The sequence below is a fragment of the Harmonia axyridis genome, chromosome 6 (assembly GCF_914767665.1).
Source record: "Harmonia axyridis chromosome 6, icHarAxyr1.1, whole genome shotgun sequence".
Taxonomy (NCBI): domain Eukaryota; kingdom Metazoa; phylum Arthropoda; class Insecta; order Coleoptera; family Coccinellidae; genus Harmonia; species Harmonia axyridis.
This window is the reverse complement of record NC_059506.1, coordinates 16,984,513-17,011,029: the sequence shown is the minus strand read 5'-3', so window position 1 is coordinate 17,011,029 and position 26,517 is coordinate 16,984,513. Positions and strand designations below refer to the sequence as shown.

The 26,517-nt window shown below is 35.0% G+C and overlaps 1 protein-coding gene across 1 annotated transcript; it reads left to right on the top strand.

Moving 5' to 3' along the window:
* Positions 1–934: 934 nt before the first annotated feature.
* Positions 935–26,453, top strand: LOC123682059 (glutamate receptor ionotropic, kainate 2). The gene is made up of 15 exons (XM_045620448.1): positions 935–1,056; positions 4,903–4,994; positions 5,474–5,629; positions 10,424–10,608; positions 11,995–12,152; positions 12,479–12,620; positions 15,038–15,199; positions 15,401–15,553; positions 16,956–17,174; positions 18,541–18,971; positions 19,124–19,261; positions 21,103–21,301; positions 23,337–23,568; positions 24,847–24,965; positions 26,053–26,453. Exons 2-15 carry the CDS (start codon positions 4,913–4,915, stop codon positions 26,233–26,235), a joined length of 2,559 nt encoding a protein of 852 aa, XP_045476404.1. The 5' UTR covers positions 935–1,056; positions 4,903–4,912; the 3' UTR covers positions 26,236–26,453.
* Positions 26,454–26,517: the final 64 nt, after the last annotated feature.

Sequence of the window (26,517 nt, the reverse complement as noted above, 5' to 3'; positions counted from 1 at the left end):
AGGAGCTTTTGAATGGACGCGGACATAATCAAATTTGGGGACTTATTCGTCATGATTAAGAGACCATTTCTAGTTCAAAATACGAAATTACAGACATGGTGACGATTTGAGCGAGAAATCTGTTCAATAAAGTTACGCTGAAAAATTAGAAAAGTAGTTTTATTGATACAAAATGGCGAAGGATCAGGTATCACCATGTCATTTGGATTAGTTCATGATGATTGACCGGCTTGAGTTCTTGTGTTAACTGAAATTTAAAAGCCTTAAGACTCAACTCATTATGTAAAATACGATGTAATGTTGTTTGTTGAATGCCCAATTCCCAATATCGACATCATAGATAATCATTTATCTCACTGAGGAATTGAACCTGGGAAATGAATTTTCGTTGTCAGACATGTATCTGTATTTCTTGTATAGACAACATAAATATAGATCCCAACTCGCCTACATGAATCATTAATACAATTCCAGAAATAGGCAGAATAATGTTGTTGTAGTCGAGAAATCGACAAACCTGAGTTTTTCTCAAAATAACGGGCTACTGCAGAATGAAAATAGGGCATTCGTATCAAAACAGCAATAACAAAAAGTATGACGGAAAAAAATTATGAACATAGGTAGTCATGCCTACAACTCGAACCTTTTTGGCATAACTCACCTAAAATGTTATTGAAACTCATGCAATGAAGTTCATTGCATGAAAAATAAGTTCATATTAAATCTTTGATTGCATTTTCGAAAGGTTAAACAAATATATATTTTACGACGCTTCTTATAATGGTTTTCGAGTGGGGTTTTCCCTTTTTCATGCAAAATAAATCTGAAATAATATTATTATAATTCCAATAATGATACTCGCCCCTCTTCCAGATTATCTGCTCGTTCCACCCTATATGTGGGAATAGCGCAACCTCAAACCCGCAGGCGCGGGCTCCAGAGGGATGCTGGACATCTCAGCCTGAAGTGCAACGTAGGTAGTGGTTTATAAAAACAATCATTATGTCAATAACATTAGTGTTCTCTTGAACCTGCAGGATAGACCGTTGTAGTTGGGTATGTCAACAACAAACTAAGATTATTTTAATTATGGAAATGTCCAAAATAATTCCTGAACTGATCTCGATATAACACCCCGAACATGCGTATAGATCTCTCCAACAACTATTCATCATTTTATTCGAACTTATGAGGATAGCCAACTGAATGCAACTCTGGATTTTGACGAGAATACATGATTTCGATTTTTTAGTTATATTGTATACATTATTCTGATCTGACAAACACAACATTTCAATAAATTCTGATATTGAATTTACCATTCTCGCAGATAATAAAAAGAGGTGCCGGTCATTTTTTAAATCATAATTGGATATTTAGAACGCCCCCTGATTCATATGAAGTACTTGCTCTTGATGATAATTCAACAAATAGACGAATGTCGATAGTTTAGAAAGCTCATGGATATTTTTCGGATATGATTCCAAAATTATATTAAAATCAAAGTGGTAAAATATACATCATGTAGAATTAAGCGGAAATTCCACGTTTCAAAGGAATGAGATGAGTATTGACCTGAAGTCAATAGTTTACCTAGGTATATTGAAATCTGTTGTTTCCATAAACGCCTGAATGAACAAGCGCTAAAACGCTCCAGACTTATGGTCAGTATTTTCCTCATTCTATCAATCTGAGGAAGTAATCGAATGGAAATTCTTCATAAGATTACCAACTAAATTATTGACATTTTCAAATTAAGTTTATACCCTGCTGTTGTGACTGTTTTGCTGAAAAAGATTTATTCGGATAGTGGTTATGAATTATAATAATGTACACCTTCAGAAATAAGACGAGCATGTTACCATACAGAATTTCTTGACGGAAAAATCCCAAAAAAAAAACAAAAGTGTTGAAAAATATTTTCAAGATTGGTGTAGCACTATAAGAACATTAAATAATCATCATCGTTTACACATAATGTTCTTTTGGCATATTTCAGTCAACTTAGCACTAAAAGAAGCATCGTCTGTATAGACTTTCTACTCCATTCTAAGAAACACACTCATCATTAATTAATAATGGAATCAAAATAGAGAATCATTCAAAATCATGTGCGTTTCTTGAACGTCAATCAGGGAAACATGTAGCTGAGAAGGCAAAACTGTTTCTAGTTGTTCAAACTTCACAGTTGATTTCATTAATGAACAAATGAGTAATTGAAATTAAAATTTGTATAGCTTTATTCTAGGTAACTATTAAAGTTTGTCAATAAATTTCTTTCTCTGCACATGTATCTTAGTATTATTGTTATTGTCGTAGATACAGTATAGTATTCAACTTGCGGTAATGGTCATAACTCACTTGACCTACGTGGGTTACTATTATATTATACAGGGTGTTTCCTAAACATGCGGCAAAAATTCAGGGGGTTGTTCCTTGGACTATTTTAAGCATGTTTTGTCCTTGGATGATTTTTGAAAAACCTCTTTGTTTCGAAGATACAGGGCGAACAACATTTTTCATATTTTTGAAATTAATAATAGTTTAAATAAAAATGCGTACCGCACTGTGTTTACTAAGTAGGTACAATTCATTTTTAAATTTGTTAAACAACATTCCAATTACTAAAAACGGCCAGTTTTTTGACTAAAAATTGATAAGTGCAGATGGTAAAGGAATACAGATTAAACACGGTTTTCATTTGAATTCGTTTTGTGATGTATTAGCAATTAACATTTTATTTTTTTTTTTTATTTTTATTGGATGCTTGTATGCTGGCTAGAGGTGGTCATTTTCAACAGTTTTTGTAGGTTGAGTTGAATTTTCATGTAATTTTTCATAATAAAATGTTATTATCTGAAATTTTGTTTCCCCTATATCTTCGAAACAAATAGGTTTTTCAAAAATCATCAAAGGACAAAATATTCTTAGAATAGTCCAAGGAACAACCCCCTGAATTTTTGCCGCATGTTTAGGAAACACCCTGTATAACTTGCTGTAGGTATCACAACTCACTGGGATCTGTTGTCACTGAAATATTTTTTTTTTTATATTCTGCTTGGATTTTCTATGGTCCAGTCTCATGAAATTTTGCAAGCAGTTTGAAAAGTTTTTTTTTAAGACACGTAAAATCTTTTATTATTATTATAACAAACATTTCAAGAAAATATTAATCTATAAATTCGAAAACAAAAATGAATATGAAATGAAACTAAAAAATTATTGATGAAGTGATATAAATAATTTCATCAATTCATACGAACATATTTATTCACTGCAGCTTATTAGTGCAGTTCGGCATGCCATCTCAACCCGATTGAATTTGTTATCATGGAAATGATTGAGTATTCGTTTTATTCTTCTTGTATTATGCTATTAGGAACATTCATAATAAATAATAATAATAATAAATATATGTTTATTCAACATAAATAAACATGGTGAGTTACAGAGGTTTTTAATTGTAAAATTAACTACCTGTGCGTAACTATAAATTAACATTTTCTCTTATTTATTAAATTAACTACCTGTATGTAAATATAATTTAACACTTCCTCTTATTTTTAACCTGTGGTTGTACACAACTAAACTTATTTTCCAATCAACCCTGACATGGAACAACACAAGACAAAAACATTTCAAAATATGTCTTATCGGATAACATATGTCAAATCGGGTAATATAGGTCTAATCAGGTAATATATGTCTAATCGGGTAATATATATGTCTAATCGATAATCATGATAAGCAATCCCACAACCCCTCGGCTATTTAACAGGCCAATTGAAAAGTCCCCGGTCTATCATAGTAAAACACTTTTTTTTTGCAAAATTCGATTTTACTATTCAACATAGTTGCCTTCGAGGGCGATACAGCGATTATAGCGATCTTCCGACTTTTCGATACCATTTTTGTAGTACGATTTGTCTTTCGCTTCAAAATAGGCCTGTTTCGGCGATTAATTCTTCATTGGCGCTGAATTTCTTTCCAGCGAGCATTCTTTTAAGGTCTGGGAACAGAAAAAGTCGCTGGGGGCCAGATCTGGCAAATACGGTGGGTGCAGAAGCAATTCGAAGCCTAATTCATGCACTTTTTTTTCTTCAAATGGGGCCGTTTTTTACCGATTTCATCCTTTAAACGATTCAATAATATATAATAATCCCTGTTGATGGTCTGGCCCATTTGCAGGTAATCAATGAATACTTTGCGCATCTCAGAATACTGATGCCATAACCTTGCCAGCTGACTGTTGTGTTTTTCCTCGCTTTGAATTCGGTTCATCGTGTGCAGTCCATTCAGCTGACTGTCGATTGGACTCCGGAGTGGAAATGATGGAGCCATGTTTCATCCATTGACACATATCGACGCAAAATTTCAGGTTTATTGCACTAAAACAGCTTCAAACGCTGCTAGAATCATTAACACGTTGTTGCTTTTGATCGGTTGTGACCTCGTGCGGCACCCATTTCGCACACAGTTTTCTCATGTACAAATATTCGCAATCAATGATGGTTGATTTTCCTGGTGCAGACCCCGAAAACTCTTCATCAAGACAAGATTTTGCTTCAACTGTATTTTTTCCCTTCAAAAAGCAATATTTTATCAGCACACGACATTCTTTTTTCCATATTCTTTGAAATAACAAAAGTAGCTACAGTCACAACGCAATATCTCACAAACAAATGGTCGGACTGCTGTCAAATTTTGATACGGATCGTTTGAAGGTTGGTACTAACTGGAAATCATATGGATTTAATACTAGCACCGCCATCTGTGCATCAGACCATGGACTTTTCAATTGGCCTAATAGATAACTCAGCCGGCGACCATCGAGTGTACACTATTGTCTTAACTGTTGATACCACAATAACCTGGGTTTTGAAATCTTGGATTTTGTTACAGATTATGCAACATGCAGCTAATGATACCTCTAATCTATCTTCATTTGATTTTAATAAAGAATTGTTTTAGTCTTCCCGACGTAATACGAATAGGTAAGTAGGTTTGGATGATTATCAAAAAAATTATTCTTCAGGATCTTTCGAGATATTTCGAGTCCTAACTTTATCACTAGAGTTTGAGGGAAGATTTTTAATACTTCATTATAAATTAATCATGTAGTCATATGGGTATGCGTACATGATTCAGAGATTTGTAATATACTATTTTTCTATGTGTAATTCGATTTTTCTAATTGAATATAAATTTATCCGATTACATTTTTTGATACTTTCGTTTAATTTTTCGGTGATATAAACATCTTTCTGTAGCCAAACATTTGATTTAATTACTGAAGGTTGGAAATATTAAAGAAATACTATGGAAACTCAGACTGAACTCACTTTGCAACTTTTTCTTTACTTTTTACTTCGCATACTTAAATTCTGAATGTTTTTTGTTCAACGTTATTCATCTGAGAAGTATCGGAATAGTCGCTGGTTGTGCCATTCTCATATAAAATTCGAACTTTCAGGTGGCTTATTTCATCCTGCCGATGACAAACAAGAACTGGCTTTCAAATATGCTGTTGAAAAAATCAATAACAACAGATCCATATTGCCCAGATCTAAACTCAATGCTCAAATTGAACATATGCCACCACAGGACAGTTTCCATGCATCGAAAAAAGGTATTTAATCATATTTTATCCTTCATTCCATCTTGACATGCATCTAGGTTACTGGTAAGATATTAATTTGAAATGGTTGTAGAGTTTAGGCTTTATTGAGATAATACTATTGGTCCAGATTTTTTTTTGACGGATATAGCCAAATTTTTTTAAATAATATAAGCAGCCACAAAAATAATTCATTAATGAAATACCTACACAATTTTTCGTCAGAATGTAAACTCTCACATTTACCGCACTTTTTGATCGGTAGGATTCATGAAAAAAAATTACTTCAGCTATAATGGAATAGAAAAAAAAGCATGTTTTGAAGTTATTGTTCCTCTGCATCATATTATTATTATTATTATTTGAACTGGGGTCGTTTTGCTTCGGTAAGCCTTCCGGGAACTGCGACCATGCAGATCTTTTGTTCACTACCCTACTCATTCATAGAAACCCAGGGAGGTCGTCAACGACGTTAATGAAATTGACAACCTCCCTAGGGGCCTTGGCCATTACCTCTCTGGTATCCAGGACCGGCTTGCCCATGTGAATGGTTCTTAGGCCAGCCAGTTCTGGACACTTGCATATCAAGTGTTCAGCCGTTTCTACTTCCGATCCACAGAGCCTGCAAATCTCGTCTGCTGACTTACCCATACGGTACAAATGATGTTTGTACCGACAGTGCCCCGTCAGCAGTCCCACCATCACCCGAAGCTCCGCTCGTGACAGCTTCAGGAGCTTTCTGGTGTAGGTAGGTGAAATCTTCACGAATTTCTTTGCCTGAGCAAGTCTAGGAGTGTTAGTCCAGTGGATTGTCCTACTGTTCAACTCCCATAGCTGGACCGCAGCTTTGTATTGGTCTTTTCCTATCCCACAGAAAGGCTCAGGTCCAGCAGGTCTTAACCTTGATGCACTTTTTGCAAGCTCATCCGCTCTCTCATTTCCTTCAACCCCACAGTGCCCTGATACCCATAGTAGAGTCACCTTATTTCCTCTGGCCAGTTGCTTTATGGTGTTACGGCACTCCCAAGTCAGCAGAGACCCCTGACAGCACGATTCCAGGGATCTCAGTGTGGTTTGGCTGTCCGTGGTGATGTAGATATGCGCCCCTTTGAGGTTCATTTTGAGACACTCCTGGGCGCATACATAAACAGCCATTATCTCGGTCTGTAGAATCGAGGCCTCACTTCCCAGGGCTTTAGAGGTCCTCAGTCTAGGTCCATATATCCCAATGCCGGTGCCCTTCTCTGTTTTTGATCAATCTGTAAACCATATGGATGACTTTTTGTCCAGACGATTTATGAAACTTATTGCACTATGACGGTCATTTATAACCGTTTCAAAGGGCGTTTAAAAATCGTAGGTGGTTGGCATAATATCTGATGGTTTTGCGAGGAGGTTTGAATCTAGTTGATTCAGTATCCTCATATGTCCAACCCAGTTCCCAGGAAGGAGCTTTCCATTATGGGAAATCCTTATTGCTTCGAGCAGGCTACATTTCCTCACATGTAGGTGTAAGGGAGGCAAGTCTAGTATGACCTCCAGCGCTGCCGTGGGAGCTGTGCGCATAGCTCCTGTGACACCAATACACGCCAGCTTTTGCATTTTCTGCAAACTGATGCGTGTGGTGACCTCCACCATGCTAGAGATGCATAGGTGACAATAGGGCGTACCACCGCTGTGTATAACCACAGTACCATTTTCGGTTTCACTCCCCATGTCTTTCCAAAGAGTCTTTTGCATCATATTAAGACAGGTCATAGAATTGTCTATCGAGTATGACACGCTCCTGTTTCTGAGTTTCGAGGATATCACGCAGCTATTTGATTGTGTTGCACACGTCACTTAGACATTCTAAAAGAGAGAAGTTGAGGTGTGGATCATCCGACTGTTCGAAGAAATACCATTGTATTCTGGAATAAGACAATGTGCCTAATGGGCACAGGTACATTGATATAAAATTGTGAAATGGTTAGATAACCAATCGTTTATTATCAGTAAAAATGTTGCGGAAAATTACATTGATTTGCTCGCAGTATAAGGTATATCAATATTGAACATTGTTTTAAAACGTAATTTATGGTTTTATCATGATATCAACAAAAATATTGTTCGAACACCCAAACATATAAACAATTTCATATATCTTCAAGTATAACAACATAACAAAAAATAGACACGTATGTATTATTCTGGTTATTTTTCCGGTAAATTCTGAATATTCCAGATACAGTGTTTGGCGAGACGTACTAGACCTAGGCTAATTTTTTGAGGGAATCGTCAGTTTGGCACTCACTGATCTCTGCCAAATAATCCTTCCATTTCTTAGCGGAGGACTTTGCCTGAAGGAAATAAACATGAAGGTTGCAACACGCGGTATTCCTAAGCGGTCACCCATCTGCTTTGATTTGCTTCAGTATTCTAACGTGAATCGAAAATTTTAGTGTGTTATGGGTGACTTTGCTGGACTAGCAAAGAGACACTACAAATGTATATGTAATAATATATATGGAATAAGGTATTATAGATATTGGAAAACTATTTTCGAAACATACGTTCATATAATTTCATCTACACGCATCTGAAACATGTTAGATTTTGAAAACAAAATAACAACGTTGAAATTTCAAACAGTAACGTGAATTTCAACGATACAACGTTGAATCAGTGTGTGTCCATTGGGTGATAGCCTCAGTAAACTACTCACGGACGAAATCATTTTAAGCGTGAAGAACCTTAGGCTGGTTTATGAAATGGGTCGATTTATATTCCAAATAATAAGGTATGCAGATAATTAGCAGAGACAACTCTTTTATCTGTGCAATGCTGCGAAAAGGTTAAACATGCAGATCACGACTGATAAAACAAAAGCACCGGATCCAATCCGGTGTGAGCTGATGGAAAATGACAAAATCATGGAACAAGTGAGCAAATTTGAGTACTTGGGAATACAGCTGAACTGCAATGATGAGATGGCAGAGGAGGTAGGTATGTTCACAGACGTCTAAAGTGGCTACGGTTTCTAAACGATTAGGGGATGTCATATGGAGGAATAAATGCCTATCAAGGAAGGCGTTAGAGCAACGGTGACGTATAGACACCCGTATGTGAAACTTCTTGAACTAAATAGAGCCTTAGGACCACTGAGATGGGAATTAGATCAGAGATTAGATAAGGAGTTCGGAGATGAGGGATATATGTGATATCACGGAAATGGTGGAGTTTGAGTCAGAAATACGTAGATAGTGGCGAGACCACGTGGAACCCATGGACGATTTACTCATCGCCAAAATAGTATCTCAAGAAAGACCAAACAGGCGAAGAATACCGGGAAGATCACTCAAAAGATGGCGAGATAGCTGGATTTTCATATCCAATGAAGTTCAGACATAGAAAGACCATGTGAAACCAAGGGGATATGGTCCTTTTATATGAGGAAGAAGAAGTTGTTCTGTTCTTAATCTCTGGAACTACCGAACAGATTTTGTAGTGGTTTTGACAGATTGATGCGTATTTTGTAATGATAGCCAGAACTATCATAATTTAATCGACAACAAGGACATCGACAACTACCGTCTGATTTAATTTGTACCTACCGGTTTTCTCAAAAATGAAAAAGTAATGTACCTTTAGAGTGCTGATTTCATCAAAGGCCTTTGATTGTGTACCCATGACAAGTTACTCTTAAAACTAAAAAGATTCTATGAGACGGCGATAGGTATCTTATTCGAGTGGGAGTTACAAATTAGTAAGTTCGGCCGGAAACCACGAGCTCCATTACCATGGGAGTGGCCCAGGTTCACATTAACATTAACGATTTACCAGCTCATATGCCAAAAATTGAATCCACCTTATTTGTTGATGATATAACTGTCGCAATGAGGGCATCCAATATACAGACACTGTTTGAGCAGTCGCGTAACGCAAGGCTGAGGCTCATTGAAAGCACTGCAAACGGTCTGATTGTGAATGAGAGCAAGACACATAATATGATGAGATCACAAGATGATGGATAAGGCATGGTTGACCCAGTTAAGTTTCTCGGTGTTCATGTGGATGCTGCATCCACAGGGATTTCACATATCTCCTAACCAGGCTCAGCAAAAAAATTCTTGCCCTGAGAATGTTGTCCTTTTCCCTAGGTGTGCTGCTCTCTGTGTATTTTGCCTTGATTTTCATTGAGATATATTGTTCTGCTGTGGTGAGGCGGCGCGCAGCTTAAACCCGTTTTTAGACTACAGGGGTGAACAATAAGGACTTGGAGGGTTTGAGCTATCGCGGCTTCTGTAGAAATCCCTTCAAAGCCTTAGTTATTCTTATATTTCCATCATGTGAAAAATAACACAAATGACTTACATACATCGAAATAAGAACAAATATCTGTTACAATGAGTCATGCTTGGATATGATACACGAAACAAGTCACTTATTAGAAAGGAATTAACAAGACTGAGTAAATCCCAACATGCTCCTGGATTCCGTGCGGTGTCTCTGTACAATAAACTTCATTGTGGGTTGCCAATGAATAAGTTCGAAAATAAAATGAATATGATTTTGGAAACTTATGTATGTTACTCAATTGACTATTTTGACAGTTTCACCGGTTGAATCTCGTCGCTAATGAACTACATATAATGTAAATATGGATATAATAAACCATTGTGTAAAATTTGTAGTATTTTCTAACTATCTTGATAAATAGGGGAACATTTACGTCAAGTGGTACAGAATTATAATATTTTTTTTTTGCGGTAGGTCCCCGAAAAGATCACCGTATCGTTAATCAATGAATATCATTCGAATTTCCAGTATGTCATCTCCTCAGAAATGGTGTAGCAGCTATATTTGGTCCACAGTCAGCTCATACAGCAAGTCACGTGCAGTCAATATGTGATACTATGGAAATACCACATTTGGAGACACGATGGGACTATAGATTACGACGGGAGAGTTGTCTGGTAAATCTATATCCTCATCCAACAACACTATCGAAGGTAAGCGATTCAAAAAAACACTTACAATGATATCGATGAAAGTACTTCTGGAGGCTTCAATGAAGAAACCGTTTCATATTTTTCGATTCTGTTAGGTATAAAAAAGTAGAATCGAGAAAAATTTCATCAATTTCGGGTGAGGTATTTTTTTGAAGGCATGTAATAGTAATTTTTTTTAGTTTTTTATTGGACGAATAGACAAAATTCCAAAATTCGCTCACGCTCGTCCTAGAAGTCTGTGAGTCCACAAAAACCATTTTTGGGCGTGTTTCGTACAATATTTTTTCGACAACCGTGTAGAATAACACTATCGCTGCTGCTTTCCATATTTTATTGCGATTGCGATCAATAAACATGCAAATTCTTGACAACTTATTTCATATGAACTGTCAGCTGTTATCTCGGTTGCTATGGTAATGATCAACAGCATTTATTAAAAATATACCTACCAAGATTTTCATATTCACAATGACACGAACGACGTGATTCTTTTTCGGCCTGGTCCGGGAAGTATCTACGTACTTTCCGGACTAGGCCGGGAAATGCTACTTTCTCAGAGAAAAAGCGTCCGGGAAGTGCTCACTTCCCGGACGGTTGCCGAAAATAGTAATTTACGTAACAAGTCCGGAAAATAGGGCATGTTGCGTACAATATTTTTTCGGCAACCATGTAAAATAACACTATCGCTGCTGCTTTTCATATTTTATTGCGATTGCGATCAAAAAACATGCAAATTTTTGACAATTAATTTCATATGAACTGTCAGACGTTATCTCGGTTGCTATGGATTCTATGATTCTTTTCCGGCCTAGTCCGGGAAGTACGTACTTTCCGGACTAGGCCGGGAAATGCTACTTTCTCAGAGAAAAAGCGTCCGGGAAGTGAGCACTTCCCGGACGGTTGCCGAAAAAAAAAATTTCTGTTCGATTTTTTTCACAAAAATTCTAAGGAAATCAAGTCAATTGAGAAAATGAAATTCAAAATGGCAAACGAAAAAAATCATGAAGGATGCAGGTTTTCTGCAATTTTGTTTTTTTTTTCTGAATTGAGCACTCAAAAATACTCTGATGCGATAAGATATCGTAACTTCAAAGGTTATACATAACTGACCACACTCAATAGTGTATTGCTCAGAAATGACGTTGAACACCCTGTACTTATTTCGCTTATGCTTCTGAAACGAGGTACGTAAATTTCATGAGACAAAAATGATTCTCCCGGTGTCATCTACACGACTATATATGTTTATCCACTTTATGATGAAACACCCTGTATGAATGAAAATGTTCGAAGAATGATATAGGAATTCTCTATTCTAGGTGCTGTTACTTTTATCCCTTACACAGTCTGATGAAATTGAAATCTAACATTTTTTCAAATTTTTAGGCTTATGTTGATCTTGTCAAAGCATGGGGTTGGAAATCATTCACAATTATTTACGAAAATAATGAAGGATTAGTAAGACTTCAGGAACTACTCAAAGCTCACGGTCCTTATGAATTTCCAATCACAGTGAGGCAGCTCAATGGTGGATCTGATTACAGGTAGGTTTTTACATATTAGAAATTCAGGTGGAAATATATGCTTGAGAAATCCCCATATTGAATTAAAAATATGCCAAATAATACTTTTTTTTATGGAAGTAAGTATATTTCTGGTACGTTATCTTGTCAATCATCATTTTCTAATTTTTATTGGAATTCTACGTATTCTTGAATTGCTATTGACGACTACTTTTTATGTACTCTTCGGTTTTTTTTTTGCTATCGGTTGGTATTGATTTTAATCCGCTGTTATATTATTGAATTATATGATCGTTAGTTTAAACTGAATAGGCACACGATCTCTTAAAACATTCTTTTGGTTCCAGGCCTCTTTTGAAACAGATTAAGAATTCTGCAGAATCACACATTGTTCTCGATTGTTCATCGGAAAGAATATATAATGTTCTGAAGCAAGCCCAGCAAATTGGGATGATGAGTGACTATCACAGCTATTTGATAACATCTTTGGTGAGTAAAATATCAATGATTGGAATATGAGAAGTATATATAGAATGTTCATCATGGCAGTGAAAAGACGTCAATTGACGTTTTCCAGCATGATTGCAAGACTGTAGATTGTTTAACATGAAAACAACATCAACAATTGGTTTTCAAAATAATGTCAATCTTTGAAACTCAAAAATTTTCAGAATTTGCATGGTATTGGATTGAGGCATTCACTTGATTTTATTTTTCATATATAGTTCCAAGCGCGGACCCAGGTAGGGAAACGGGGGAACTTCACCCCCTCAAATAGCTCGGGCCCCTCCTAAAATTTTGCTGACCCCCTTTCCTGGAATTTGACATACTAGATACCAGATGAGTCATTCCAAACTGAAAGTTCAATAGGCAAAAGTTTTTCAATAGGCTAGTTCTGACGTTAGAGGCCCCTGAAAACTAATTTGTTCTCCTTAATCATCACTATTCTGATTAATCAAGATGAGAACAGGCATTAATATAAGAATTTATTAAAGCATGTTCTTTAGAGTTGTTAGGTTTGATCAATTATTCAGTGTGTCCCAGCTACTAGCTACTTACAATTTTCAAGTTCAATTTTTCAAAAAAATTTACAAATCGCCTTAGTGAACTACAATGGAAAAAATATTCATGAATCGTATCTATTCTTCACCTTATTCTACATGATATCTGAAACAATATACGGAGTAATCAAGATGTGAAAAATCATTGATATGAGATACTTTTAAAATCCTTAATTTTTGTTGTTGTTAGATCCTTATTCTACATCGCGTTCGAAAAATTATACTATCAAAAGAAGGTGAAAGTGATATTCGAAATGGTCCATAGATAAGGTGAAGAATATGATTCATAAACATTTTTTGATTGTAGATCGCTAAAGCGATTTGTAACAATCTTCGGATAATTGAATCTAATGAATTGAAAGTAGCTGGGCCACTGTATAATTAACCAAATCAAATAACAAAAAAATAATGATTTTAATAGTACCTATCTCATATCAATAAATGTTCTCTCTTGTTCTCATCTTGATTACTGCGTATATTGTTTCGAATGTGATGCAGAATAAGGTGTAGAATATATAGGATTATAAACATTTTTTTATTGTAGATCACTAGGGCGAATTGTAACTATTTTCGAATAATTGAACTTGAAAAAATTGTAAGTAGCTGGGACACACTGTAAAATTGACCAAATAATAATAATAATAATATCTTTATTTTGAATCAAGAATTATAACAAAAAATTTTCATGCAAGATTAAAAAATGGCGGAGTCTAGATGAGCAACTCCAAGAGTAGCTCCCTGATCTACTCAACCAAAAATATCGAAATTAAAATTAATTTTCAATCAATGTAAAATAACACATGCCAAAAAAAAGATTTAAGAAAACGGGAACAATTGTAACAACAAGTGTAACAGCACCAAGGAACATGCTTTTGATAGTTACTTATATTAATGCCTGTTCACATCTTGATTAATCAGAATAGTGATGATTATCAACAAAGAAAGGAACAAATGAGTATTCAGGGGTTCCCCAGCGTTAGAACCTAACCTAACCTATAAAAAAACTTTTGTCTATTGAACAATTGAACTTTTTGTTTGGAATGACTCGGACTATAGTCAAATTTTTTATATGTTATAACATATCAAAAATTCAGTCAATTTGATGAGAAGCCACTTTCCCTAATGAAGTGTGCGGTATTCTTTGAGAGTGAAGTATCTTCACACGATACAAGAGAACCGAGTACTGAACCTTCCATTTCGTTCTTCTTGAATTTCTTTCAGTATTAAAAAATGAGCAGATATTTTGATAAAACAATTCAACAATTTCTAAATGTTGTTGAAGCTTTCATATTTTCATGATTGAATACCATAATCTATTGATGAATATTGATCTACAAATGAGATAAGAAATTTCAAAAAATAATACACAGTTTTGCCATTATTACTATTTTGAATTTTACCATTCCTATTGAAAAACTCTTCATTTTGGACATAACTGTTTATAAAAAAAAATCAAGGAGTGTGAACGAAATCAATTACAAGTAATACTCCTACTTCTCGGCAGATTGCAGAAAATTCGTGTACACAATATTTCTATAATTAAAATATTGGATTGATTCGGTATTCACTTGATAGAAATTCATTGTGATAGAAATTTAATGATGATCATAGCTATTCTATAATCCAATTTCATTTATGCGTAAAATAATATAATAGGAAAAGCTTATCTAGTTTGGATATTCTTAACAAGATTCGATCATTTTTTAAATCAAGAAAAAATATGCTTCTTTGAATAACCAGCATTTATGTTAATGAAGAAAAGGATGTATTTACACTTTCAATTTAAAGTAAATCCAACGATCCAATAATAAATATAATCTTAAAATCATTTATTTCATACTGTAGGATTTGCATGCTGTTGACCTCGATGACTTCAAACATGGTGGTACCAACATAACGGCCTTTCGCTTAGTGGATCCTCAGAATCCTGATGTAGAAAACGTGCTGAAGGAATGGAACTTGAACGATATGAAAACATCATCTGGTGAAATAACGAGCGCTATGAGGGTAAGATGTAATATATTCGTTACATGCCCATAATATTTTAATACATTTAAAACAAGTGACGAATATTTTCACTTCTATTGTTCACTTGTTAACGATATTTTCAGCATTATCAATTGCACCATTTCGTTGATTTCATTAATAATATGATATTGATACAACTATTTCATATTCCAATCAATTTTGACTTCTTTTTATTTCAAGTCAGAAACAGCTCTGATGTATGATGCAGTACACTTGTTCGCCAAAGCTCTCCACGATTTAGATTCGAGTCAGAGAATAGATATCAAACCAATGAGTTGTGATGCTGTTGATACGTGGCCTCACGGATACAGTTTGATAAATTACATGAAGGTGGTGAGTATTCAAAAAATTTGATTTGATTCGGTAGAAAATTTCTGCAATATGTTATACCTATTCGTGATATACCTACTGTGTACAATATAATATCAAGACCATGTCAGAAAGCCGGAGTGGAGTAGTATATTGTGCAACAAGTGGGGAAAGTCCAATAAATAACTCCAAGTCCAACTTTTCTCGCGAGTTTGGAAATTTGTGGCACGAACCTGAAAGGCGAGTGCCGCAAACACACGAGCGAGAAAAGGACTTTCTCCACATGTCGCACACTATATACTTTTCCTTCAACTGCACAAATTTCAATAATTCAAGTGATGGACTTGATTCAAATCAAAATGGCCTTCGTTGACAGTATGTGCTAATTTATTGCGTTTCCATAGAAACGACCCAAAAGCCCAATTTCATTGGTCTACCAAGCGAGGTGTGGGCAAAGTGCCGCGAGAAATAATATTTTCCACAGTATGAGCAATACATAGTTTTGAAATTGAGTGAGCTATGAAGAATACGCTACTTTCCACAGTTGTTGTAGTGTGTAAATACAGAGAATATTTGCAACAAGATGTGAAATTCATTTATCTGGAGGAAACTTGGTTATTTGAAAATGGCAGTCTTATTCAACAGTGAACTCTAGAAAGAAAACGAAAGTTTTTCAAGTATATTCAAGGGTAAAAGTAGAAGGAGCACTATTTTGAATGCTGGATTGATGGATTTTCACCTGGATGTTTTGTTTTGACAGTGTTGATCATGAGGATTATATGAATCTATTAAGGGAGAATTATTTTATAATTGGGTTTCTAAATTAATACTTTTTCTGCAGATAATTGGAATATTGAGTTCACAGCTCAAATGATGAATTTCAATTTGATTGCGTTTCCATAGAAACGACTCAAAAGCCCAATTTCATAGGTCTACCAAACAAGGTGTGGGCAAAGTGCCGTGAGAAATAATATTTCCCACAGTATGAGCAATACATAGTTTTGAAATTGAGTAATCTATGAAGAATACGTTACTTTTCATAGCAGTTGTAGGAAAAGTATGTTACCTTCATTCTTTTCTTTCAAATATGCACGGAGCTTCATGTATTTGTGATATCCATCACATATTTGATATTCAACAAAGATTTTATGAGGAATCAAATGACAGTTATTGTAATTCCACTTTGAATTATTTAATATGACAATTGTTTCGATTCACAGTATAGATTTTCCAGATATTTCACATTTTTGAATAACTAGATATCATTTTCAAGTGAACTTATTCCTTATATAGATAAATATAGGGTAAGTTAGGTCACATTTGAAATGTATAGGTTCTGTATAGAAAATGAATGGATATCGTCGTCGCCAACTCACTTGAAACTTGAATTTCCATAGATATGCAAGTAACCAAATATGTTTTGCAGGTAGAAATGAGAGGTTTAACGGGAGTAATAAAATTCGATCACGAAGGATTTCGCAGTGACTTCGCTCTCGATATAGTAGACCTCACACGTGATGGACTACGAAAAATTGGAACATGGAATTCTTCTGAGGGTGTCAATTTCACGAGAACCTATGGAGAACAATACACTCAAATTGTTGAGCTTATTCAAAACAAAACATTCATAGTCACAACTATACTGGTAAGTAAGCACAAAGAAGATCTATAGGTACCATAAAATGAAAAATGAAATATTTTTCAAAATAGCAAGTTGTAATTACAAAACAACTCATTATGTTGTCAGGTTGATTCTTTATTTTGATTGGTTTGAGATCTAAAATGATCGTACATGTACATATACAATTCACCATTTTTACATTCAGTAACATCACAAAAATACTTCTTGCCGTTGAAAAATTTATCATTAAGATCTTTTCACCACTTCCTATGTGGTATAAAATATTGATGGAAACATTGCAGAACTAGATTGTTACCTAAAAGCCTTTCCAAATCTCAATAATAAGGATTCAATAAAAATCAATTAATTAATTAATGCTCTTCGCCCTCATATCAAACCTTAGCTTTTTTTAAATTTTTTTATGAGGCATACATTGATGATCTTCCTTAGAAAAATACACAACCGTATATATAGAAAATCAGAAGCAGAATTAAATGATACTAAATGATGGGTTATCGAAAAGGTTTGAATTCCAGAGAAGCTCTATTTGGGTCTAAACGTAATGGTACAATAATATGAATTAGGATATGGCCTGTTTCATTGATTTTGAAAAATCGTTCGACAAAATTAGATATCACCAGCCCAGAAAACTATTAGGTACTTGCTAAGAACTTATACAAAAAGGATATACGAATTATTACAACTCCCTATTGAAACCAGACGGCCAGGTTTAATGTAGAAAATGAAATGACTGATAGAATAGAAATACATCGTCAGGGCTGTGTATTGTCTCCTTTATTTTTCAATTTTAAAAAAAGGATATCATAATTTTATTGATGGTAATATTGGCATTTAAGTGATGATTTCACCTAACAAATGAGCAAACTAACAACTAACAAGTTATTTGACAATTCAGGTAACAGCCTACTAAAAATTTGCGTAGCTAGACTGGATATTTTTGAAAAGTGTGATACATTGTTGAATTCGTATTTTTTTATCGCCCCATAAGGAGAACCAATATGGCGTCCATAAGAAGAAAAAATTGACTATCGCTTCTCTGAAACAATGGAAAACAAAAAAACTGAAGACAATGGAATCTCTATATTGGATAATGGTTACAAACCAAATTTCGTGAAGTTATCTCCAGAAACAAATGAGTTATACAGAAAAAAAAATCTCGATTTTTAGTTTTTTCAATATATCCCGGGAACCATTGGAAATATTTTGTATATATTCACACCAACAGTACCATTACACTCATCCTCGAATAAGGCATCTTTTTTGTAATTCAAGTCACCCTTTTTTTCTAATGGTTTTCGAAATCCTTGTAGTGTATTTCAGTATTAGTCAAGTGACTAGGGAGACAATATTTGTACGAATGATTTTTCAGAGTGCTCCCTACGTAATGAGAAAAGAAGCCAGCGAAATGTTATCTGGCAACGCCCAATACGAAGGTTATGCGGTTGATTTGATCCACGAGATTTCCAGATTACTTGGATTCAACTACACCATCCGACTAGCTCCAGATGGCCGTTACGGATCCTACAATCGGGAAACAAAAGAATGGGATGGAACGATACGGGAACTTCTCGATCAAAGAGCAGATTTAGCCGTCGCTGATTTAACGATCACATACGAAAGAGAGCAGGCTGTTGATTTCACTATGCCATTTATGAGTCTTGGTGTGAGCATTTTATATAGAAAGCCGATCAAGCAACCCCCAAATCTGTTTTCGTTCCTATCACCATTGTCTCTAGATGTATGGATTTATATGGCAACAGCATATCTTGGAGTATCTGTATTATTATTCGTTCTTGCTAGGTGAGTCTCTGGGAAATAAAAAATGGAATTATCATGAATCATTCGATATTATGTCAGCTTTTCTGTTGGACTCTTGATATCTCAATTCTAGTGTTTACAACTGCGGACTTGACCTTACTGCATTCACCTTATGTCATTATTCATTTCAACAGATTTACCCCATATGAATGGCAAAATCCACACCCATGTAATCCAAATCCCGACCAACTAGAGAATCAGTTCACCCTATTCAACTGTATGTGGTTTGCCATTGGTTCCTTGATGCAACAAGGCTGTGATTTCTTACCGAAGTGAGTAGCTTACTGTATGTACATGAAAACTTGAAAAATATACACAAAGAGGTGAATTCCATCATTACTCTACTCGAAATAGAGAAGAACTTTCAATTTCCGTACAACCGAATTAAGCACACACAAAGAGCTACAAATTATTCAAGAGCGTAGATTTTTTTTAGGGGGTAGGTAATCATCGAAAAAAAATTTTTTGACAACGTTTACTCATATCTGTAATGTGAGAAAATAAAGTTGGTAACAAATTTTGAACCAAATTACTCGAAATAATTTGTTTTATTATCAATTCGGTTGTTCTTGTTTTCATTGGTATTTTTTTTTCTTTTCTTTTCTCTTACTATTAATTGTTACCTTGTTTATGTAACTTGTTGTGAATAAATTCGATTTGATTTGAAGTGTTGAATGATAGTAAACTTCATTACTGTGGGGTACACAATGACATCATTGATGATACTGCATATATTAACTCTAATAGACTTAATTCATATTAGACCAATTGAAAAATTCCAGGTCTGATGCACAGATGGCGGTGCGAGTATTAAATCCATATGGTTTTTAGTTAGTACCAACCTTCAAACGATACGTGTCAAAATTTGACAGCAGTCCGACCATTAGTTTGCGAGATATTACGTTGTGAGTGTAGCTTCTTTTGTTATTTGAAAATAGATGAAAGAAAAAGAATATCGTGTGCTGATAAAATATTGCTTTTCGAAGCGAACAAATATAGTTGAAGCAAAATTTTGGCTTGATGGAAAGTTTCCAGGGTCCTTACCAGGAAAATCAACCATCATTGATTGGTATGCTGAGTTTAAACGTAGAGAAATGAGCACCAAAGCACGTAATGTGAAGTTTATCCAGATAACAGACATTGTGAAGATATTATCTGAACGTGTATATAATTCACGAATATTATCTGAACGTGTATATAATTCACGAATATTTGTACATGGGAAAGCTGTGTGCAGAATGGGTGCCGCACGAGCTCACAATCGATCAAAAGCAACAACGTGTTAATGATTCTGAACAGTGTTTGAAGCTGTTTAAGTGCAATGAACTCGAATTTTTGTGTCGATATGTGAAAATGGATGAAACATCGCTCCATCATTTCACTCCGGAGTCCAATCGACAGTCAGCTGAGTGGACGGCACACGGGAAACGAATCCAAAGCGAGGAAAAACACAACAGTCAGCTGGCAAGGTTATGGCATCAGTATTCTGGGATGCGCAAGGTATAATATCCATTGATCCTACAAAAGGGCCAGACCATCAACAGCGATTATTATATAGCGTTATTCGATCGTTTAGACTGTTTAGAGGATGAAATCGTTAAAAAACGGCCCGACAATGCGCCGTGTCACAAATCAATGAAAACAATGGCAAAATTGCGTGAATTGGTTCGAATTGCTTCTGCATCCACCGTATTCGCCAGATTTGGCCCCAGCTACATTTTCTTTTTCTCATACCTTGAAAGAATGCTCGCTGGAAAGAAATTTAGCGCCAATGAAGAAGTAATTGCCGATACTGAGTGCTATTTTGAAGCAAAAGACAAGTCGTACTACAAAAATAGTATCGAAAAGTTGGAAGATCGCTTTAATCGCTGTATCGTCCCCGAAGGTGAACTATGTTGAATAATAAAATCGAATTTTGTGTTTTACTATGGTAGACCGGGGACTTTTCAATTGCCCTGTTATAACTCTTTAACAAATAAATATTCATTCATGACAGTTGGAATGGCTTTTCATGTTTACGAGGCTTGACACTATGACGCCTGCTTCGCGGACGTGACATGTTATTGTTCCACAACTGAATATAGGTGTGTAATTGGATAATTGATATTTTCAGGGCAGTTTCGACCAGAATGGTAGCAGGAATGTGGTGGTTCTTCACTCTCATTATGATATCATCTTATACTGCCAATTTGGCAGCGTTCTTGACTGTTGAACGAATGGATTCTCCAATCGAAGGCGCAGAAGATTTAGCGAAACAAACGAAAATAAAGTATGGAGCTTTGAGAGGAGGCTCAACAGCTGCTTTCTTCAGAGTAAGTTGGGAATTGTATAAGTTATTCTTTTATCATTTTATATTATGAGATGAGGCCATAAGGCCCATAAATCTCATACAAAAAAAGACACCTTAGGAGATAATTATAAATAACAAAAAAAAATTCTAAGCAAAAATGAGTATAGTCTGTTTTTGAACGAATTCACACTCTCAGCACCCACGACACTCTCCGGTAAAGAGTTCCACCTACCGAATACCCGATTCGGCAGGAAAAACTCTCTCGCACGTGTACGAAACACCTCGTGGTATAGTATATCCAAAGTCACTTGGAGGAAGTCAGAACATTTCGATTATACAAGTTTCTAAAAATTCCTTCGGGTCCAGTGAATTTATTGCCTAACAATAACAATGGCCAAGCGTTTTTATGGACTAGTTCAAGTGACTTTGGATATATTATACAACTCATACTCAAACATGTCAGCGAGATCACCACCAATAATATTGTTTAAGATGCGATATGTCACAATCAAATCACCCCGGACACGACGGTCATGAAGACTACTCTCTACCGGAACATTTGTAGTCTCACCCCGTGAGATGGTCGAACTCACCCAAAAAGAATCCTGGTTGCAGAGCGCTGTATTCTCTCCAAACGTTGTTGATCACAAATCAGGTGAGGAGACCACGTGGGGCCGGCGCGGCGTGGTCGAGAATTGGTCGGATGTATGTTATATAAAGCAGCCTGCAAGTGACAATCGAAAATAATCATAAAATAATTTGATATCGTCTGCGTATTGAGAACAGAATGCCGAAAGTAAGTGTGGGAGATCTGAAACGTAAATCAGAAAAAAAGCGGACCTGAAACAAGCCCTGAGGGACTTCAATAATAACTGCCCTGACATCTGAAAAAGAATCACCCACTCTAACCTGAAAATACCTCCCAGTGATGAACGAACGGAGCCAAGCCAAAAACAGCCTCTAATGCCAAAATGCTCGAGTTTGTAGAGAAGGCGATTAAAAGGAACACGGTCGAAGGCTCGGGAGAAGTCCAAATAGATTACATCCACTGGCATCCCACAGTCAACAGACTTGGTCCAGTTTTGAAGGCCCTGCAGGAGGCATGTGACGACCGAACGCAAAGTTGGACTTTAAATTGTCTTCATAAAAATAAAATACTAATATTAAGCATGCTATCTTCTAGTACACTTTTGCAACCCTCAACATTTTTTTGATATTCGAACATTGAAACACTAAAAATGTAGGTTTGTGGGAGTGGGTTGGAAATAATGTTTCTCGACATTTTCAAAACATAAAAGATAATGATTGTTACCACAAGCAGAGCCGTATCTAGTTATCATTGCGCCTGTAACAATATATTAGACAGCGCCCACCCTTTTCGAAATTTTTTTCATCTTTTATATTTTCTTAGATGTAGTATTTTTTGTTCATAATAAAAGTAATATATTTCCGTTTTGCAAATCTTGTGATTATTTTAAGCCTAGTACTCAAGTTCTAAGGAATTGAATGCTTCCGGATTTTCGGCATCCCTCGTTGCGTATACATGAAAAAAATCCAAATTATTTCGCTTGGTACTTTTTGATATTTTTGAGCGCCCCTGCGGACCTTGTGCCCGTGGCAAGTGCCATCTTTACCACGCCCTAGATATCGAAAATGAAACACTATTCAAATATTTTCCTGCTTTGGGATAATTAAATGAACCACTTAGACCATAATAGTAACAAAGTCTGCACTGAACACAGCTGGATCTCCTCACACAAACCATAAGTTTTTAAGTAGTCAGATTTATAGAACGAAAAAAATAAAAGAAAACTTAGATATTCTCATTTCACTCGACAGGTGAATTTCAAAGATTTTCTAATTTTGAGTAAACTGCATTTGGCGTTGTGCATGTGACATATTTTTTTGAAGTTTCAGAGGGAATAAATTATTGAAGATTCTATGAGAACCCATTTTTAATTCGCCTTGAATGCTTTTGAACATTTGAGCATAACAATAATGCTTTCCATTTACATTAAGGAATTAGAGCATTCTTTAATTTATATATTCTCTAATAGGAATCGAATATATCTACCTACCAAAGGATGTGGTCTTTCATGGAATCTCAAAAGCCCACCGTATTCACAACCAGTAATATGGAAGGTGTAGACAGAGTGATAAAAGGTAAAGGAAGTTACGCTTTTTTGATGGAGTCGACATCTATCGAATATGTCATCGAAAGAAACTGCGAACTGACACAAATTGGTGGAATGTTGGACTCGAAGGGTTATGGAATTGCTACCCCTCAAGGTAACCAATTTCTTTTTTAACCTTATCCAAAATTCCGAAAAAATAGAATTTTGCATAAAGAAGCTACTTTTATATATCAGTACGATTGGGGCATTTTTATTTCGATTAGCTTTACGGATGAAATTCACTGAGTACCACTGACGTGCCTTCATCAAAGCAATAAAATATCCAGTCACGAATAAGATGAATATGAAGACAAAGATGAGAAATATCGATCAGTAGTTTATTTGTTTCTTTTGTTCGAAAATTAGTGAACTCATGAAATTGTTCAACTTTAAATTTCCCCGAAGTATTCATAATAAATTGAATAAAAAACCTATCCGTCTATTGTTGCGAGTTCTTTCCGAAATAATGAGAGCTATTTGTATGAAACTGGCTACAGGAATCGTTCAATATACCACACTGATCATTCTTATTTCTTCTTGGAAAAGCATTGAATTTTCCTATTTTCTAAAATAAATATCGAAACTATAACATCCTTATAAGTATCAAAACCTTCACTATTCTGATATATTCGTTTGATATATACATTTTCGTTTAGACAAACAATTCCAACTGTCGAAATATATAAACCAATCAAAAGAAAAATTAATTATCCAAAATTGTATAAATTGATAAAGCTAATGAATTGAGTAACTAAATTAACATAAAGACAGACGAACGTCCGAAATTTCATAGTTTTAATTGATAATTTCAATACATCTACATTTTCCTCATCTGTATCTTATAGTTCAAAAAACTTACTAAATTAACAAACTCAATACTTGTAAATTCATCTCACTAACTTGCATCTGAGAACACCGTGAGCTAACTGAAAGGAAAGTTCCCCTGTAAGATTTAGAGAGATAGCAAACTTTACTGGTAGTCATAGAATGATCTTCAATCTTACTATTTTGTGAAATGAATATGCAGATCAACATTTACAATTGAAAAAACAATTTCGGAGAACTTAATTTCATCTTTCGATTGATGTCATAAATTTGATATTTATATTAGATTGCCTTCATTAATTTCATCTTTTGATTGATGTCATAAATTTGATATTTATATTAGATTGCCTTCATCAAGTAAACTCATTTGACCTTTATAATTTTTATTCTCTTTGAGACTTGAGGCTCATTCTCACGATGTTAGTATTATCACGATAGTGTGAAAGTGATAGTAACTATTGCAGCAACTGTCACCATGTAAACTACTCGATTACTCATTACTATCGTTATAATGCGAGAGTGATGTCGTACTATCACGTGAAATTGAGCCTTTAATGATTATTTGTAGATTCACCGTTTCGAATGGCGATAAGTGGTGCAATATTGAAATTACAAGAAGAAGGAAAGTTGCATATTCTGAAGACGAGATGGTGGAAAGAAAAACGAGGAGGGGGAAAATGTAGCAGGGTAAGTGACAGGAATAATTATTTTCCATATTATTGATACATGAAGGTTCAAGAGTATTATCTGTGAAAAAAAGAGAGCCTTATATCTTCTGAAGTAATCGAGCTATCGAAAATTCTATTGAGAGTTGCCTGAAATAGAAATTCGTTCGCTGGTTTAGGAGTAAAAATTATTTTGACAAAAAAAATCTCCATCGATTGAAAATATAGATATTTGCATTTGATCATGATATTGAAGGAGAATCTATATAGGTAATAACTGAAAGGAAATTTTATCTGATATATTAAGATTTATAGAGGTAGCAATCTCAATAGATAGTCATAAATCTTTCCTCTTACTCTTCAGCGAATTGGATATGCAAATCAACATTTATGATTGAAATAACAATTTTAGAGAATTTTAATTTATCTTTAAGTTGATGCCGACTCTAACTGATGAGAGTCAACATCAACCAAAAAATTGAATTGAATTCTCAAAAATTGGTATTTCATTTGTAAATGTTGATAAATGTTGATACGGTAAGTGAAAAGATCTATGATTTATCTGTTAGATTGATATATCTATGAATTGTATTAGAGAAACTTGACCCATGTTGATCAATTGTCAAGTTTTTCTGGTAAGGCTCGGTAATTAATGCGTGAAATGTTAAAATGCTTCGAATTCTTCATTTTTCGAACATTCATTCGAAGATATTTTTTTTATGAAATGAAATGCTTCGTCACAAAAAACGTAGTTACTATTGACTAAGGGTTTGGTAATCATGGGTAAGAAAGCAGAAAGTTTGGACAAATTAGGTATCTCAATAGGTAGTTGAAGTAGAAAAAAAATAACGATCAAGAATTCTAAAAACTGCATTGAAAATCATTATATTTCGAAGTAAAATATTACTGTATAAAGTTAGAGCATTTTAGAAGTAAACATACACATAATAGTTTCTGGTGGCCCTACTTTAACCCTTACTCAGCCAAAATGGCGGTCAATTCAATTATTGCCTCGATTATTATTATTGTACTCTTTTTTTTACACCTTTTGTATTATATTTTTGCTTCTACGTAGCTTTTACCAGCTATCAACTGAAACGTTTTTTCAGGATGAAGTCCTGAAAACAAGCAGCACAGCGAATGAATTGGGGCTTGCAAATGTTGGAGGAGTCTTTGTCGTTCTCATGGGAGGCATGGGTGTTGCCTGCATTATTGCAGTTTGCGAATTTGTATGGAAGTCAAGAAAAGTGGCAGTGGAAGAAAGAGTTAGCAGTATATTGAGAGATACCTAAAGGAATTTACATTCAGCTCATGTGATAATTTTTGTGGTCTAACATGACTCTAACAATGTTTTCTTATATATCATTCGAAATAATATGTAAATAATATAATACCTTAACATGTATCAACTCTAACTGTCTTAACTCAGTTTTTGGACCAGGTGTTACCAATAGTGTGATTAAATTCATTGTGTGCTCAGAGATAAAATATCAATTAAAATCTAAGAGTACTGAGACTATAAATTACCGAAATTTATTTCGAATCCTTATTTATATTCCATCGGATTTCCACTT

What these genes read in the sequence shown, in the direction of transcription:
- LOC123682059 (XM_045620448.1), top strand. Translation starts at nt 4,913, where the DNA reads ATGCAGCTAATGATACCTCTAATCTATCTTCATTTGATTTTAATAAAG. An exon ending in AAATAACGAGCGCTATGAGG is followed by an intron (nt 15,200 to 15,400) that starts GTAAGATGTAAT and finishes TTTTATTTCAAG; the next exon opens with TCAGAAACAGCTCTGATGTA. An exon ending in CAACAGCTGCTTTCTTCAGA is followed by an intron (nt 21,302 to 23,336) that starts GTAAGTTGGGAA and finishes ATTCTCTAATAG; the next exon opens with GAATCGAATATATCTACCTA.